This window comes from Podarcis cretensis (genome assembly GCF_951804945.1).
Source record: "Podarcis cretensis genome assembly, chromosome: 9".
Classification (NCBI taxonomy): Eukaryota; Metazoa; Chordata; class Lepidosauria; order Squamata; family Lacertidae; genus Podarcis; species Podarcis cretensis.
In genome coordinates this window covers 60,377,258-60,391,474 of record NC_137178.1, presented here as the reverse complement: position 1 = coordinate 60,391,474, position 14,217 = coordinate 60,377,258, and the positions used below count along the sequence as shown (strand labels likewise).

At 46.2% G+C, this 14,217-nt stretch overlaps 1 protein-coding gene across 1 annotated transcript in view; it reads left to right on the top strand.

Moving 5' to 3' along the window:
* Positions 1–1,548: 1,548 nt before the first annotated feature.
* The window catches only part of KCTD8 (potassium channel tetramerization domain containing 8), a gene marked incomplete at its 5' end in the record, with an annotated part of 46,067 nt that continues 33,398 nt past the window's right edge, over positions 1,549–14,217 (top strand). Inside the window, one exon of the mRNA XM_079989810.1 lies at positions 1,549–2,428. Coding sequence (XP_079845936.1) covers positions 1,549–2,428 — 880 coding nt within the window. The remainder of the gene's footprint in view (positions 2,429–14,217) is intronic.

The window sequence follows — 14,217 nt, the reverse complement described above, 5'->3', positions numbered from 1 at the left end:
AACCCTCCTGGGCCCGGCCCCTGATCTGGAGGAGCAGCTCCGCAATGTGTTTCTACTTCACCTCTCCAATATCCTCTCACTCATAAACCGAGAGGTGGGGTGGGGTGGGGGGGACTCTAAAAGGTAAAGGTAAAGGTACCCCTGCCCGTACGGGCCAGTCTTGACAGACTCTGGGGTTGTGCGCCCATCTCACTTAAGAGGCCAGGGGCCAGCGCTGTCCGGAGACACTTCCGGGTCACATGGCCAGCGTGACATCACTGCTCTAGCGAGCCAGAGCCACACACGGAAACGCCGTTTACCTTCCCGCTGGTAAGCGGTCCCTATTTATCTACTTGCACCCGGAGGTGCTTTCGAACTGCTAGGTTGGCAGGCGCTGGGACCGAGCAGCGGGAGCGCACCCCGCCCCAGGGATTCGAACCGCCGACCTTTCGATCGGCAAGCCCTAGCGCTGAGGCTTTAACCCACAGCGCCACCCCAAAGCCACCTCTTTCCCCTTCCCAGCGCCTCGCTCCCTCATCCCAGCAACGAGCCGCGCCTGCCCAGTCCTCCCGCCGGTCCGCGCTTCCCAAGAAACACGACAGCTGTTCTTTTTCTCAACGTCCCGGCCGCTTCTTTCGCGCGTGGTGTTTTTTGCAGGCTAGGCTTGACGTCAGCGCGCCTTTCTCGAGTTGCCGTCGCGGCGGGTTGGGAGTTGGTGAGGCAGAGAGCAAGAGAGAGAGAGAGCGGACGACGCTGTTGCCTCACCAGAAGCTGCTTCCCGCGCTGCGCTCTCTCTCTCTCCCCCCCCCCCCGCCCCGCGCTGCTGCTCGGTCCGGAAGGCGCCGCTGGTGGCACGCCGCTGCGCCAGAACCCGCGGAGTGGTGCATTTAGCTGACGGCAGAGGAGCGGGAGGAGTCCTGTTCCTCCTCAGAGGGAGCCGGGGCGCCGGCAAGAGGGGAGAGCGGGGCGCGGGATGTCCAGGAGTGAGGCGCTCCCTCCTGAGGAGAAGATTCTCCTCAAGAGAAGATTCGAGCCCTCTAAGTGGGAAGTGGGGGGATAAAGGGGTCTTCTTCCTCCTCCTCCTCCACCACTCCTTCAGCGCTGAACGAAACGGGACCTGTCTTGTGGGGAGCCAACGAAGGAAACCGCTTCTCTCAGAAAGGAAGAAGCCGCTTCTCCCAAGAAAGGCGTCCCGCGGCTGGGGGGGAAAACTCCCTGTGAGGAGCAAAAAAGGCGGGAGAAGCGGACGAGCAGCCCCTTTCGTGTGAGGAAATCGCCCGAGGCGCATAGAGAGAGAAGGGGGGAGGCGCGCGCGCGCGCGCGCGCAATCGAGGTTGTGCCACCGAGTGGCCTCTTGGCCAACTGAGGAGAAAGCAGCCCGGCCGCTCGGGCGCGGGAAGGGGGAGACGAGCGCGCACGTGGCCACGGAGGAAGGCGAGTGGGTTGGGCGAGCCCCCCCCCCCCCGCCTGCCTTCCGCGGCTGCTGCGCGCGCGGCGTCCCGAGGTACTCGCGGAGCGGCGGGCGCCGCCGTCCCTTCCCGCTCTCCGCTGAGGTAAAGCGCCTCAGCCATGGCCCTCAAGGACGGCGGCGGCGGCGGCGCCACCATCCTGCCCATCAGCGACATGGTGTCGTCGTGCTCCTCTCCGTCGGCGCCGTTGTCGGCGGGCGCCTTCCCTGAGGTGGTGGAGCTGAACGTGGGCGGGCAGGTGTACGTGACCAAGCACGCGACGCTGCTGAGCGTGCCGGACAGCACCTTGGCGCGCATGTTCTCGCCGCGGCGGAGCGCCCCGCGGGAGCTGCCCCGGGACAGCCGCGCGCGCTTCTTCATCGACCGCGACGGCTTCCTCTTCAGGTACGTGCTGGATTACCTGCGCGACAAGCAGCTGGCGCTGCCCGAGCACTTCCCGGAGAAGGAGCGGCTGCTCCGCGAAGCCGAGTACTTCCAGCTGGCCGAGCTGGTCAAGCTGCTGTCGCCCAAGGTGGCCAAGCAGAGCTCGCTCAACGACGAGGGCTGCCAGAGCGACCTGGAGGAGGCCAACTCGCCCGGCAGCGGCGAGCTCCTGCTGGCGCAGCCCCAGCAGCGCAGCGCCGGCGAGAAGCGCGCCGGCTTCCTCACGGTGGGCTACCGCGGCTCGTACACCACGCTGCGCGAGAACCAGGCCGACGCCAAGTTCCGCCGCGTGGCGCGCATCATGGTGTGCGGCCGCATCGCCCTGGCCAAGGAGATCTTCGGCGAGACGCTCAACGAGAGCCGAGACCCGGACCGCCCGCCCGAGAAGTACACGTCGCGCTTCTACCTGAAGTTCACCTACCTGGAGCAGGCCTTCGACCGCCTCTCCGAAGCCGGCTTCCACATGGTGGCTTGCAACTCCACCGGCACCGCCGCCTTCATCAACCAGTACCGAGAGGACAAGATCTGGAGCAGCTACACCGAGTACATCTTCTACAGTAAGTCCCCGATGCTCTTCTCCCCGGGGGTGAGAAGCTGAAGGTGGAGGCTTAACGCTTAATAATCATAATTTTATTATTAAGACTAGCCTGGAGAGCTCAGTTGGTTAGAGCATGGTGCCGATCCCGCCAAGGTTGCAGTTTCGATCCCCTTATGGGGCAGCTGCGTTTTCCTGCATTGCAGGGGGTCGGACTAGATGATGCTTAGAGCCCCTTCCAACTCTACAATTGTTGTTGTTTAGTCATTTAGTCATGTCCAATTCTTCGTGACCCCATGAACCAGAGCACACCAGGCACTCCTGTCTTCCACTGCCTCCCGCAGTTTGGTCAAACTCATGCTGGTAGCTTCGACAACACTGTCCAACCATCTTGTCCTCTGTCGTCCCCTTCTCCTTGTGCCCTCCATCTTTCCCAACATCAGAGTCTTTTCCAGGGAGTCTTCTCTTCTCATGAGGTGGCCAAAGTATTGGAGCCTCAGCTTCAGGATCTGTCCTTCCAGTGAGCACTCAGGGCTGATTTCCTGAAGAATGGAGAGGTTTAATCTTCTTGCAGTCCTTGGGACTCTCAAGAGTCTCCTCCAGCACCAGAAATCAAAAGCATCCATTCTTCGGCGATCAGCCTTCTTTATGCTCCAGCTCTCACTTCTATACATCACTACTGGGAAAACCATAGCTTTAACACTCTACAATTATATGACTCTATTTATACCTTGCCCATCTGGCTGGGTTTCCCCAGCCACTCCAGGGTTCACAAAAGTGATTTATAAACTTTTTTTTGAAGGCTCAGCAGTGAGAGATGGAGCTAAATCGGTCTCTAAACGTGTGCAGAGTGCATTTTAGTCTCCCTCCTAAAGGACAAGGGGCAAGGATGGAAGAACAGGGGGAACCTGGCAGCTTTCCATGCAGTCCTGCATTCTCTTTCGAAGAGTTTCCAACCAGATGCTGCTGGGAACCCCCAAAGCCCTGCGTATCTAGTCAGGCTCGATCCCTGACAGTGCTGGCTTTGGTTGCTTGGATTTGGAGGTTGGGTGTTGCTAGGTAATTGAAAATATTTTCTTTATTTCATTGCTTCAAAGATGTAGTTGGTCCCTTTTAGAATTCTGCATTAATTTGCCCAGTCCTGCGGGCAGTCATGTGTAGAAATGTCTCATTGCAAAGAATCTCATCTTGTAAAGCCCACTTAGGCTCATACATACTGCAGAGGAAGAGAAATTTCCATGTGGAAAGTAGTTAAATAAGTTACAACTTATCCATTAATTATCACTGCACTAAGTATACCACAAATCTTTATCTGTATACGTAGTATTTAAATGTGTGTGGCAGGAAAAAGAAGAGCCCCTAAGCCCTCAGTTTCCAATGTGTTTTCGACTTGCAACAGAACATAGTCCTGGAAACCCAGCCAGATGGGTGGGGTATAAATCATACAGTTATTATTATTATTAACACTTTTTGAACAAATTCATTGAGATTTGTATACCATTTATACACTGGGCGCCTGTGCAGTGAAATACCACTAGGAGGGCAAATTTGACTTTTTCAGGATGGGAAAGCTCTTCCCAGATAATTTTAAGAACTCCCGACATTGTTTCATCCCAAGGCAGATACACATATTCATGTTCACCACCCACCAGCTTGCTATTCTTGGTAACTCAAAGCCAAATATGTGAACTGCTTTCCTGGGAAAGTATTCCTTAACTTGAAACTGGGTGATACGAAAAAAGTTCCATATGTGCTGATGTATATCATCACTTTGTACTTGAATGTCTGAATGAATATGCATGTGTGAAGTGGAACTCAACCCGTATTTTTAGTACTCCAAGAAGTTGTCTTCTTGATGCAAGTTGTTATTGATCATTTTACTTAGAACCAGTAACTTAAATCAAGAGGATCAAGTTGAAGTTTACTGTGGTGGCACCAAGTCACTATCAGCTTATTAATATTATGGTTGTTGCAATTGTCAGTCTTTGGAAATGGGTGAATGGGTTCCTATATTTAAGGTTTTAATATTTTTCCATGCAAAAAGTTTGGAGCTCCCCATTCCTGCCTATTGAAACTATTTGAAGCCCCCCAAAACCACAACCTTTCTTGCTTTTTAAAGAAAGGTTTAGAGAGTGATGCTGTTTGACTTTGAAGGTTTCACAGAGTTTGTTGAAGGAAGCTTTGCACAAGATTAAAGCAGGCAATGCTAGGAGTAAGGAAGGGTTTTTAATATTTCATCACTACATTTCCTTCCATTCTCATTAACTACAAAGTAAACAGACTCCATCTGGACACATTTCAGTGGAGGACAGAACAGCAAGAAGAGTCTCAGTTTTCCAAAGGCTACTGAAAAGATAAACCTCAACAAGAAAAAAAAAAGCAAGAAGCTTCTCAGTAGGAAAAATTCTTTAAATAACTCTCTCTTAGGTTCGGTGTGCATAAGTGTACTGTACAAACTTCAAGACATTTGGAAATGAAAAAAAATAAACTGTAGCTGCATACTGCTAGACGGCATCCTTAAATCTCACAAAGTACATGTTGTGTTGAACGATAAGTAGGAAGTGATTTGAACTAAAGAAAAGCATAACTGGATTCCATATGCGAACGTCTGTTTGGCAGATTTTTCCTTCCCAAGTCTCAGTAAGCTTTAGGTCTTTTAAAAAATGTTTGAAAGGGTTTGAGTTAAGTCTTGTTTGTGAGAGACAGAGTGGAGTGAGTGTAATTTTTCCTATTCACTTGCTTTTGTGGAGGTGCCTGTGTGTTTATGCTTTAGCTAAGCAGGGAACTACGGATAGAGGAAATTGGAGCACTCTAGTGCAGTGGCTTTGTGACTAGGAAATGACTGCAATTTAGCACTTTTAAACAAATCAAACAAAATATAATGGGAAGTCATTTATGGATTTTCACTGATTGGCATATTAAGCAGCAGCTGAGGACAACTCATGCACCCATTAGGCTTTTTGAAATTGCTGCCAGCTTCCTACCTGTGACCAGGAGAAAACATGTTGCACATCTGCCCCTTTTTTGCAGTGATATTGAAAAGGCTCCTCACATTTCATGTGGCGGCAGCTGCTGGTTGCAGTGATTTAAGGATACCACCCTGAGAATGGTGGTCATGCGAATCGACTTTGAGGGCCAAACTAGACACAAAGTTAATTGTATGAATGTAGTTAACATGCACTTTAAAATATTAGTATGTAAACAGCAGTCACAGGGAACTTGAGGTAGCATTGCAACCACAGGGAGTGGACAGGGAGAGTTTAACCCTTTCACGGTTCCCACAAAATACCCCCAACTGCTACTTGTACTGGAAGGTAAAGGTAAAGGGACCCCTGACCATTAGGTCCCGTCATGGCCGACTCTGGGGTTGCGGCGCTCATCTTGCTTTATTAGCCAAGGGAGCCTGCGTATAGCTTCCGGGTCATGTGGCCAGCATGACTAAGCCGCTTCTGGAGAACCAGAACAGCTCACGGAAACATCATTTACCTTCCCGCCGGAGCGGTACCTATTTATCTACTTGCACTTTGACGTGCTTTCGAACTGCTAGGTTGGCAGGAGCAGGGACCGAGCAATGGGAGCTCATTTGGTTCCATCTCCTTGATGTCCAAAGGGTTCCCTGCAAATATGGACTGCAAACATTAAACGAGCAGACTCTCCCTGGTACCTCCAATTATTATCAGTTTGCTTTGTGTCTCATGAAAACAGCTCCAGAGAGGTAGGCCAATGGAAGATGGTGGCACGATGGTGCTATTTGTTTTTTGCCACTTGTTCCCAAAATCTGCATGCTTACAAATAAATCTATTATTCCAGCTTTTTTTACAGGTGTAAAAATAACTTTCTGAATAATCTTTGTGCTTCAGTTGAACACTGAGTGTGCAATTACTAAGTTTTTTCTCAACTTTGACTTCTGCTCTAACATACTATCTAGACTTAATTACTCTCTTCCTTACTACCTCCTGTATCAGGAACAATATTTACAAGGACTCCTACCTGCCATATTAAGCTACTTATAAATCCTGGCAAGACAGAGACTCTGTGGGTGATTGGTTCTTGCATCTGAGAACTTGGCCAACAGCCTGCCCTGGAGGGAATTGTACTCACTATGAAGGAGTAGGCAGGCAGCCTGGGTTTGCTCCTGGATCCAGCTTTGTAACGGAGGCCCAAGAGATTTCAGTGAGGCTGGTTTACTAGCTTCAGTTGGTACCACAGCTGTAATCATTCCTGAATCAGGAAAGGTTAACCACAGTAATTCAGACATTGGTAACTTCAAGACTGGATTACTGAAGTGCAGTCTGTTGTTGTTGTTGTTGTTGTTGTTGTTGTTGTTGTTGTTGTTGTTGTTGTTGTTGTTATTCCCCACCCATCTGGCTGGGTTTCTCCAGCCACTCTGGGCGGCTTCCAACAGAATATTAAAATACAATAACCTATTAAACGCTTCCCTAAACAGGGCTGCCTTCTATAAGTCTGGTAGTTGTTTTTCTCTTTGACATCTGGTGGGAGGGCGTTCCACAGGGCGGGTGCCACTACCGAGAAGGCCCTCTGCCTGGTTCCCTGTAACTTGGCTTCTCACAGCAAGGGAACTGCCAGAAGGCCCTCGGCGCTGGACCTCAGTGTCCGGGCAAAATGATAGGGGTGGAGGCACTCCTTCAGAATGTTCTACTTTTTATCTGTGTTTTGTTGATCATTTATTTTTGTCAGTATTTTTATTAATTTTCAAATTTGTGGCTACTGTTCTATTTACTAAAATGGTTCAGTTTTATTTTGTATAGCGCTTTGAGTTGAGGGCGGTGGTGGTCTGTAAGTCTTTCTAAACAAATACATGCATCTTCATGTCAATGGGGAAAGCCCTGCTGAGTAGCTCACTGATATCAGAGACTCTTTTGGTGGGAACATTGGACATAGCCATCTTTGTTGTGGTGCCCTAGCTCTGGGTTACCCTCCCTCAACAGATTGGTCTTATGCTTCTGCTTATGGCATTCTGTTCTGCGCTAGAGACTTAAAAAAATAAAAATCCAACAGGGTTTTGGATATGTGGCTTTGCTGACCCTAATATTACTTTGTGTACCCAGAGTCCTTCTGCTGTAATATTTGTATGTGTTTGTTTTTTGTTTCTTTGATTATTTTTGTACTTTGGGATTGTCTGAGACTTGTGAACCAACTTGAGGCAGAAGTTTGGGATAGAAATGGTTTTAATAAATAAAATTCTCCCAGCAACTATAGTGCCTTTGGAGACCGCTTGTGTGTTTCATGGGCAGTTGTTTTAAACAGAGCCTCTGTCTATGACTAGCAACCTTTTGGATGCTATGCTGGAGTCTGCAGGGGACGGGACAGGATGGATACATATCTAACATTGAGGCAGCTTACTGAACCAGACTTGCTTAGTTTTAGTTGTAGGCCTGCGTTATGTGCAGTGAAACCATTATCTGAGTTACATGCTCTGTATTAATGTGTCAGTTAAGGACATAAGAAGAGCTTGCTGCCAATGTCCCATCTAATTCAGCATCCCATTCTCACAGTTGTTGACACAGCTCTTCAGCTAATGTGTTTACAAGGTCACAGTTTCTTTTTTTAATGGTAAGAGGGGTGGTCAAATTCAGTTTGCTTCTCCACAAAAGATTGTTTGCACATGGGTGTTAATGTCCTTCTTCATTTGAAAAACCCAGTGGATCTTAATGGAGTTCACATTTAACACGTGAAAGATTCTTGGGGTATCTGTTCTGTGCTACTGTGCTAAGCTTAGGTTTATTCTTGCAATAAATGCACTAAAAATATAACTTTAAAAAAAAAAATCTGTCCAAATAATGTTGCTTAGTTTTCCATCTGGAGTTACAATTCTCTGTTCCCTCTGCATTGGTGTTTGCGGAAATTGTCACAGCCAAGCAAAAGTATTTTATCATCAGCCCTTTTGGGACATGAGCTCATCATATTCTTTTCTTAATATATACCTATAAAACATATGACACCTGTCCCGAAACTGTTGGAGGGCAGACTGTAAACGTAAATGCATCACTGGAAGAGATGAAATATTTACTTTCTGAATCTGTTGACTTTATAATACTGCTGAATATCCTGAAGAAGTGAAGCACATTGATATCACATTGATTATTGGATGTAACTTAAAGTTTGTTTAAAAATTAAAAGGGAAAGTGTCAGGACAGACTTTTCATAAGTCTACCTTTATCAAACAGTAGCATCAAAACTGTTCTATAATCACAAAGTTTGTTGGTTTTTTTATAACCTGATATTAAGGGGCAAACCCTCTGAAGGTGGCCAGCAAAAATATAATGAAATAAACAAAAACAAGTTCAAGTTACCTGCAGACAACTTGTAAAACAAGTTACTTGTGCATGGCTTAGAGACAACTGCATTTAAGCAGTATATAAATTATCAAAATAAATAATAAATAAAACAGCAGCAATTAAAACATGAAAGCCAGCAAAAAGCCAGAAGTCAAATGCCAAATCAAATAAAAGAGTGTTTACAATTCAATTAAAAGTCATTAGTGAGAGTGCCATAAGAACTCCCTCTCCAGGGACCTGTGAGGCCACTACTGAAAAGTCTCTGTCCATGGTACCTGCCAACCTGATAGCTCTTAGCTCTTAGCAGAACCTCTGAGTTCATCTCCAGGCCTGTGCTGGAGGCAATCTGTCTGGACCCCAACTATTTAAGGCCATTAAGAACTAAACTAGCAGTTGAAAGTGAGCCCAGAAGCAAACACAGAACCATTGCAACTGGTACATTAATATCACATAGTTCAAACTCTCATCTGCCACAAGCATCTTGGCTGCTGCAATCTGTACCAATGGAAGTTTTCAAATTGACTTGCATGGTTTAAAGTATTATAGGAATCTATCATGGATGTAACCAAGGTGTGTATGACTGAAGCTAATAGTTAATCGTAAGAAGTCCTGAAGATACATATCTGAACTCTGCTCTATCCTCTGCATCTTACTACTTAGGGGAGTTGCTTTCTTACAGTATGTTTTGTGGAAAAAGTATTCAGCTGTTTGGACTGCAATAGCATTCATTCTAGAACAGGAGCCTTCAACTTGTTCAGACCAGGGACCTTCCCTAAGACAAAACATGCAGCATGAGAACTATTTTGTACCACAATTGTCTCAGGGCTCAGCCACACTTGTCTCATGCCTAGAAAGCATGGGTGTGAGTGGTTTTATGCTGGACCCACACTTTCTAGGCATGAAAAACCCACTCTTTAGCTTTAAATAAGGGCACATGCCAATTGAGAAAAAATCTGATTGATGTTTGTTCTGATAGAGCTTGTGAGGCAAGCAAAGTCTAGGTGAGCCCTCAGTTCCTCTGGTCTCTTCTTCTGTTCTTTCCGACTCTCTCCTCTCTCTGTATTCTTTCATTCCCTTTCTTTTATGGCAACTCCCCCTGGGGGGGGGAGCGAACTTGAAACTCCCCTAGGTTGCATCATGTCCATGTTGTATTTCTGATCCACTTGTTCAAAAACTGTTCTAGACATTCATGGACATTCTTCTTGCTTGCAAGATCTACTTTTTTACTAGAAGCCAGGTGCAGAACAGTGTTGAAGGAGGCAGAGCCAGATGCAAAATGGCGTCTCAACTCATGAGCCATGTATTGAACCATGTGTTCCTTCCAATCAGGGATTCTAACTGCCCAAATTGGGTGGACCAGTTTTGCACCTTATTTACCTAGGGGCTGCCTCTGTCGTGTGTGCAATTTGAATACAAATTGCCTTTCTGAGGGGATAGGCACTGCAGCTAGGGAGTTGTGGTGAATGAAAATAGTTTTGAGTCTCCTTGGAAACTAGAGTTGTTAGACACAAAACTACAGATCATTGCCCCCTTTCATTTATATTGTGAGCTTGGGGAAAACGCAACATTTTGAATAGGCAACTTGCTCAAGACTGCCTGGCACTTCTGGAAGTCTGAAGTGGCCCTAAGGCTTCAGGAGCAGCCTCAGTGCACCTGCTTAGCACCTTGGAAGACCCCCCAAATCTCTCTGAAGTGGCTTGATTCAGCTCAGGGGTTTGTATGAGCACAATGCACATTCTAATACATACACTTACAGCCCTCACCTAAGGTGACTATAGGCAAGTAAAGATGGGGAAGTTGGTTTGTTGATTAAATATGTGCCAAAATGGAGACAATAAAGTTTGCCTTGTACTATTCTGTTGTTTTTCTTGGTTGGTCTACTCTTAATTACTGATTCACTCTGTTGCTATGAAGTAAAGCATTAGTTCTACCTAACTCTTCATACAATAGTGCAGCATTTTGTCAAAATTTCCAGTTTTGTTTTACGGTTCATATTTTGACTGTCAAAAGTCAAGTCATATCAATAACTTATAGGTTTCCAAATAAATATATGCAACGTTATCCATAAAACAATTAGCATCCTTTTGGGGGTGATGGGGCCTCCCACTGCCACCACACCGCCACCATGCGATTTCTGTTCTCATCCTGAAGCAAAGTTCTTAACCCAAAGTACTATTTCTGGATTAGCAGAGTCTGTAACCTGAAGCGTCTGTAACAGCACAAACGAAGTCTCACTTCTTGGCTCCAAGCCACAGAACAACATGGGGCTTCTCTCATCACTCTCTCCCAGAGGGCAATAACTCATTTGACATGACAAGGGTGGTGTTCATCCCATTACTATTCCACTGTTAATACAGTACAGTGGTACCTCGGGTTACATACGCTTCAGGTTACATACGCTTCAGGTTACATACGCTTCAGGTTACAGACTCCACTAATCCAGAAATATTACCTTGGGTTAAGAATTTTGCTTCAGGATGAGAACAGAAATCATGCTCCGGCAGCGCGGCAGCAGGAGGCCCCATTAGCTAAAGTGGTACTTCAGGTTAAGAACAGTTTCAGGTTAAGAATGGACCTCCGGAACGAATTAAGTTCTTAACCTGAGGTACCACTGTACTGGATACCTTCAGACAGCAAAACATTGCCATGGGTTTATCACTTCTGGTTTTGCACAGAGGAGGAAGTAATGCCGAACACTATATGTAGCTGTTGCCACTACAGTTCAGAAGTGGAAACAAAGTAAAATTTTAGTGCATCTTTTCAGAATTATCTGCAGGGTAAAATATCATGCACATTTCTAGTGCTGGATTAAAAAAAAATATTTCAAATACCTAGGTGTCACTATTCCCCCTTTTCAGTTCTGAAAATTACTGTGATTAGGTTTGTTGGAAATACACAGCTTTTTCTGGCAATTACAGCTTTTTCACTTAATATGTCCCATGCAGCAATCTTGAAGAGTGCGTGAGAGAAGCCTAGTAGATGGAAGCAAGCAGCAAATATTAAATTCTACTGGCTCAAATTCTCAGAATAATATCAAGATATTTAACTTTTTTTAAAAAAAGTGCTAGAAACTAGTTTTGTTTTCAAATAATGCTAGTGTGGCTACTCAGAGCTTATCCAAAAACATTTTATTGTTGCTTTCAGAGTGACAAAATAACATGATTAAATGTTACAAAGTGTTTTACATAATTTTCAGAGTAGATATTTCATTGTGACACAGCTCTCTTTGAATTAATGAAGGGGTCAAATGCGAGCCCATGGCTGAATACCTGAATTACTCTCCTGAGACACATCTGCCTTATTCTCCACTCGGCAGTGGTTAGGGTTTGAGTTGTGCCCCAAGACAAATGTTTCTATTGACTATGAGATAGAAAATATGTAAAAAAATTATAATGTATCAGTATTTACATCAAAGAAAGTAATATGACCATGATTTCCACCCTTTTAAAGCCCCCTTGATTTCAAATGCTAATTGATCTTCTAATGATCTTAAATGACATTTAAAACTTAGATTTTGCCCGATGTGGATCTTGAAAATACATTAACTACCAGCTTATTTTGGTACGAATATGAGTAATCATTGATGTAGAAACTGTATTCCTTCCATCATTTAAAATACATGGTTGGATGTGATTATCATTATTGCTTTTTGATGGGAACATACATTCTACCCATGCTCAGAAGCAGTCTTGTTTTAACATTTCGCATGTTTAGAATGCGAGGTGCCCCTTACTTAGATGGCAACATATTTGGATTATTTTCATTAGAGCTAAAATGCAAATCAATTAATAAAACTTTCAGTTTAACATGTTGTGTTAAAAGCTGTTCATGTTCTGTCAAGCTCCAAAAGCTGCAAAATTACAGCTGTTAAAGATGACAGCTTTAACAGACATGTTATTTAGGCAATATAGATATGATTTGGTATGGTATCCTATCCTATGGTTAGTTCCAGCTTCACCACTACCTTGGAAGATGGATGGCTGTCAGGGACAGAGTGGTAGACCTAACCCAGACCTTCAACCTTGCCTCTCCTACACTGCCAAGTTGCATATCAAACATTTTCTAGGTATAAACTATAGAACCTACTTCTGCCCCCCCTCCCCATTTCTCAAGATAATGGCAGAATGCAGTTCTGCTTACTACCCTTAACACAGGACCACAAGTGTGGCCCTATAATATTTAATTTTTCACATGCACACTGGGCATCTTAGACTTCAAGGATGAAAGAATGCCTCACATCCAGCAAAAGAGGTCTGAGTGTGTGAACTTACTCCTTGCTTCCTCAAGAAAAGATGAACACACTAAACAAGGGAGAGCGTGCAGCAGCAATTCTGTGTGGTTGTCTGCTCTTCGCTGACACTTTATTGACGTAATTCATGACGGAGACTCTTCCTGAGTGAAAATGGTGCTAGTATTGCCGTTCCTTGTGCTGCTCAAAACTTTTTTTTTTTAAATGTCAGTGTGACGTTAACATATGAGAGTGCTGGAGGTGAAATAGTTAAACAGGTTACCCAATCAGAACCCAGGCGGGTGGAGTCAGAGGGACTATAAAACCAGCTCTGGGAGGGGCAAAAGGAAGAGTTCATTGGGAGTTGGGTGGTTGGTTGGAGTGGGAGTGAATTGGGATAGAGTCTGTGGGGAGGTTGAGTTAGTGTAGCGGAATAAGCTGAGTCAGGAAGAGTTAGGAGCTAGGAAGACAAGTACCGTATTTTTCGCCCTATAGGACACAATTTTTCCCCTCCAAAAATGAAGGGGAAGTGTGGGTGCGTCCTATGGGGCGAATACAGGCTTTCGGTGAAGCCTGGAGAGCGAGAGGCTCTCGCTCTCCAGGCTTCAGGAAGCTCTGCGCAACCCTCCGGAGCCCGGCGCCAAGCCGCGCTGGCCTCCAGAGGGTTGCGCAGAGCTGCCTGTGCTCCCGGGCTCCGTGCAGCTCTGCGCAACCCTCCGGAGCCCGGCGCTAAGCTGTGCCGGGCTCCGGAGGGTTGGGCAGAGCTGCCTGTATTCCGAAGCCTCGGGCGCGCTGAAGAGCGTGCCTGGGCTTCGCACAGCTGTCCGCAAGCCTGGGGAGACCGGCGCGGCTCCCAAGGCTTGTGGATAGCAGGCTGTTCTGGGGGCTGGGGTCGGGGGAAGCTCGGGCTTCCCCTGCGCCAGCCCCATGCCTGGGGGGGGGGAAAATAATTTTTTTTCTTTATTTCCCCCCCAAAAAACTAGGTGCATCCTATAGGGCCGTGCGTCCTATGGGGCGAAAAATACAGTAAATATCTGAGAGGTGGTTTAGTGAGTAAGAGCAGGTAGCGGATGTTATAGGTCTGGATAGGCACCCCATGATTGTAATTGACCAATACCATTTATGAAACCACACGTTTGTTAAACTGCAATAAATAAGCAGAAGTTTATATACCAATTTAATCCTGACTGGATTCAGTATTGTACCAGATAAGGCCTAGGTGGTGGCAGCGAGAAATAAAGTGGTGGCACAGGGATCAGTAGACGGTGAAACGTCTGGGGACCC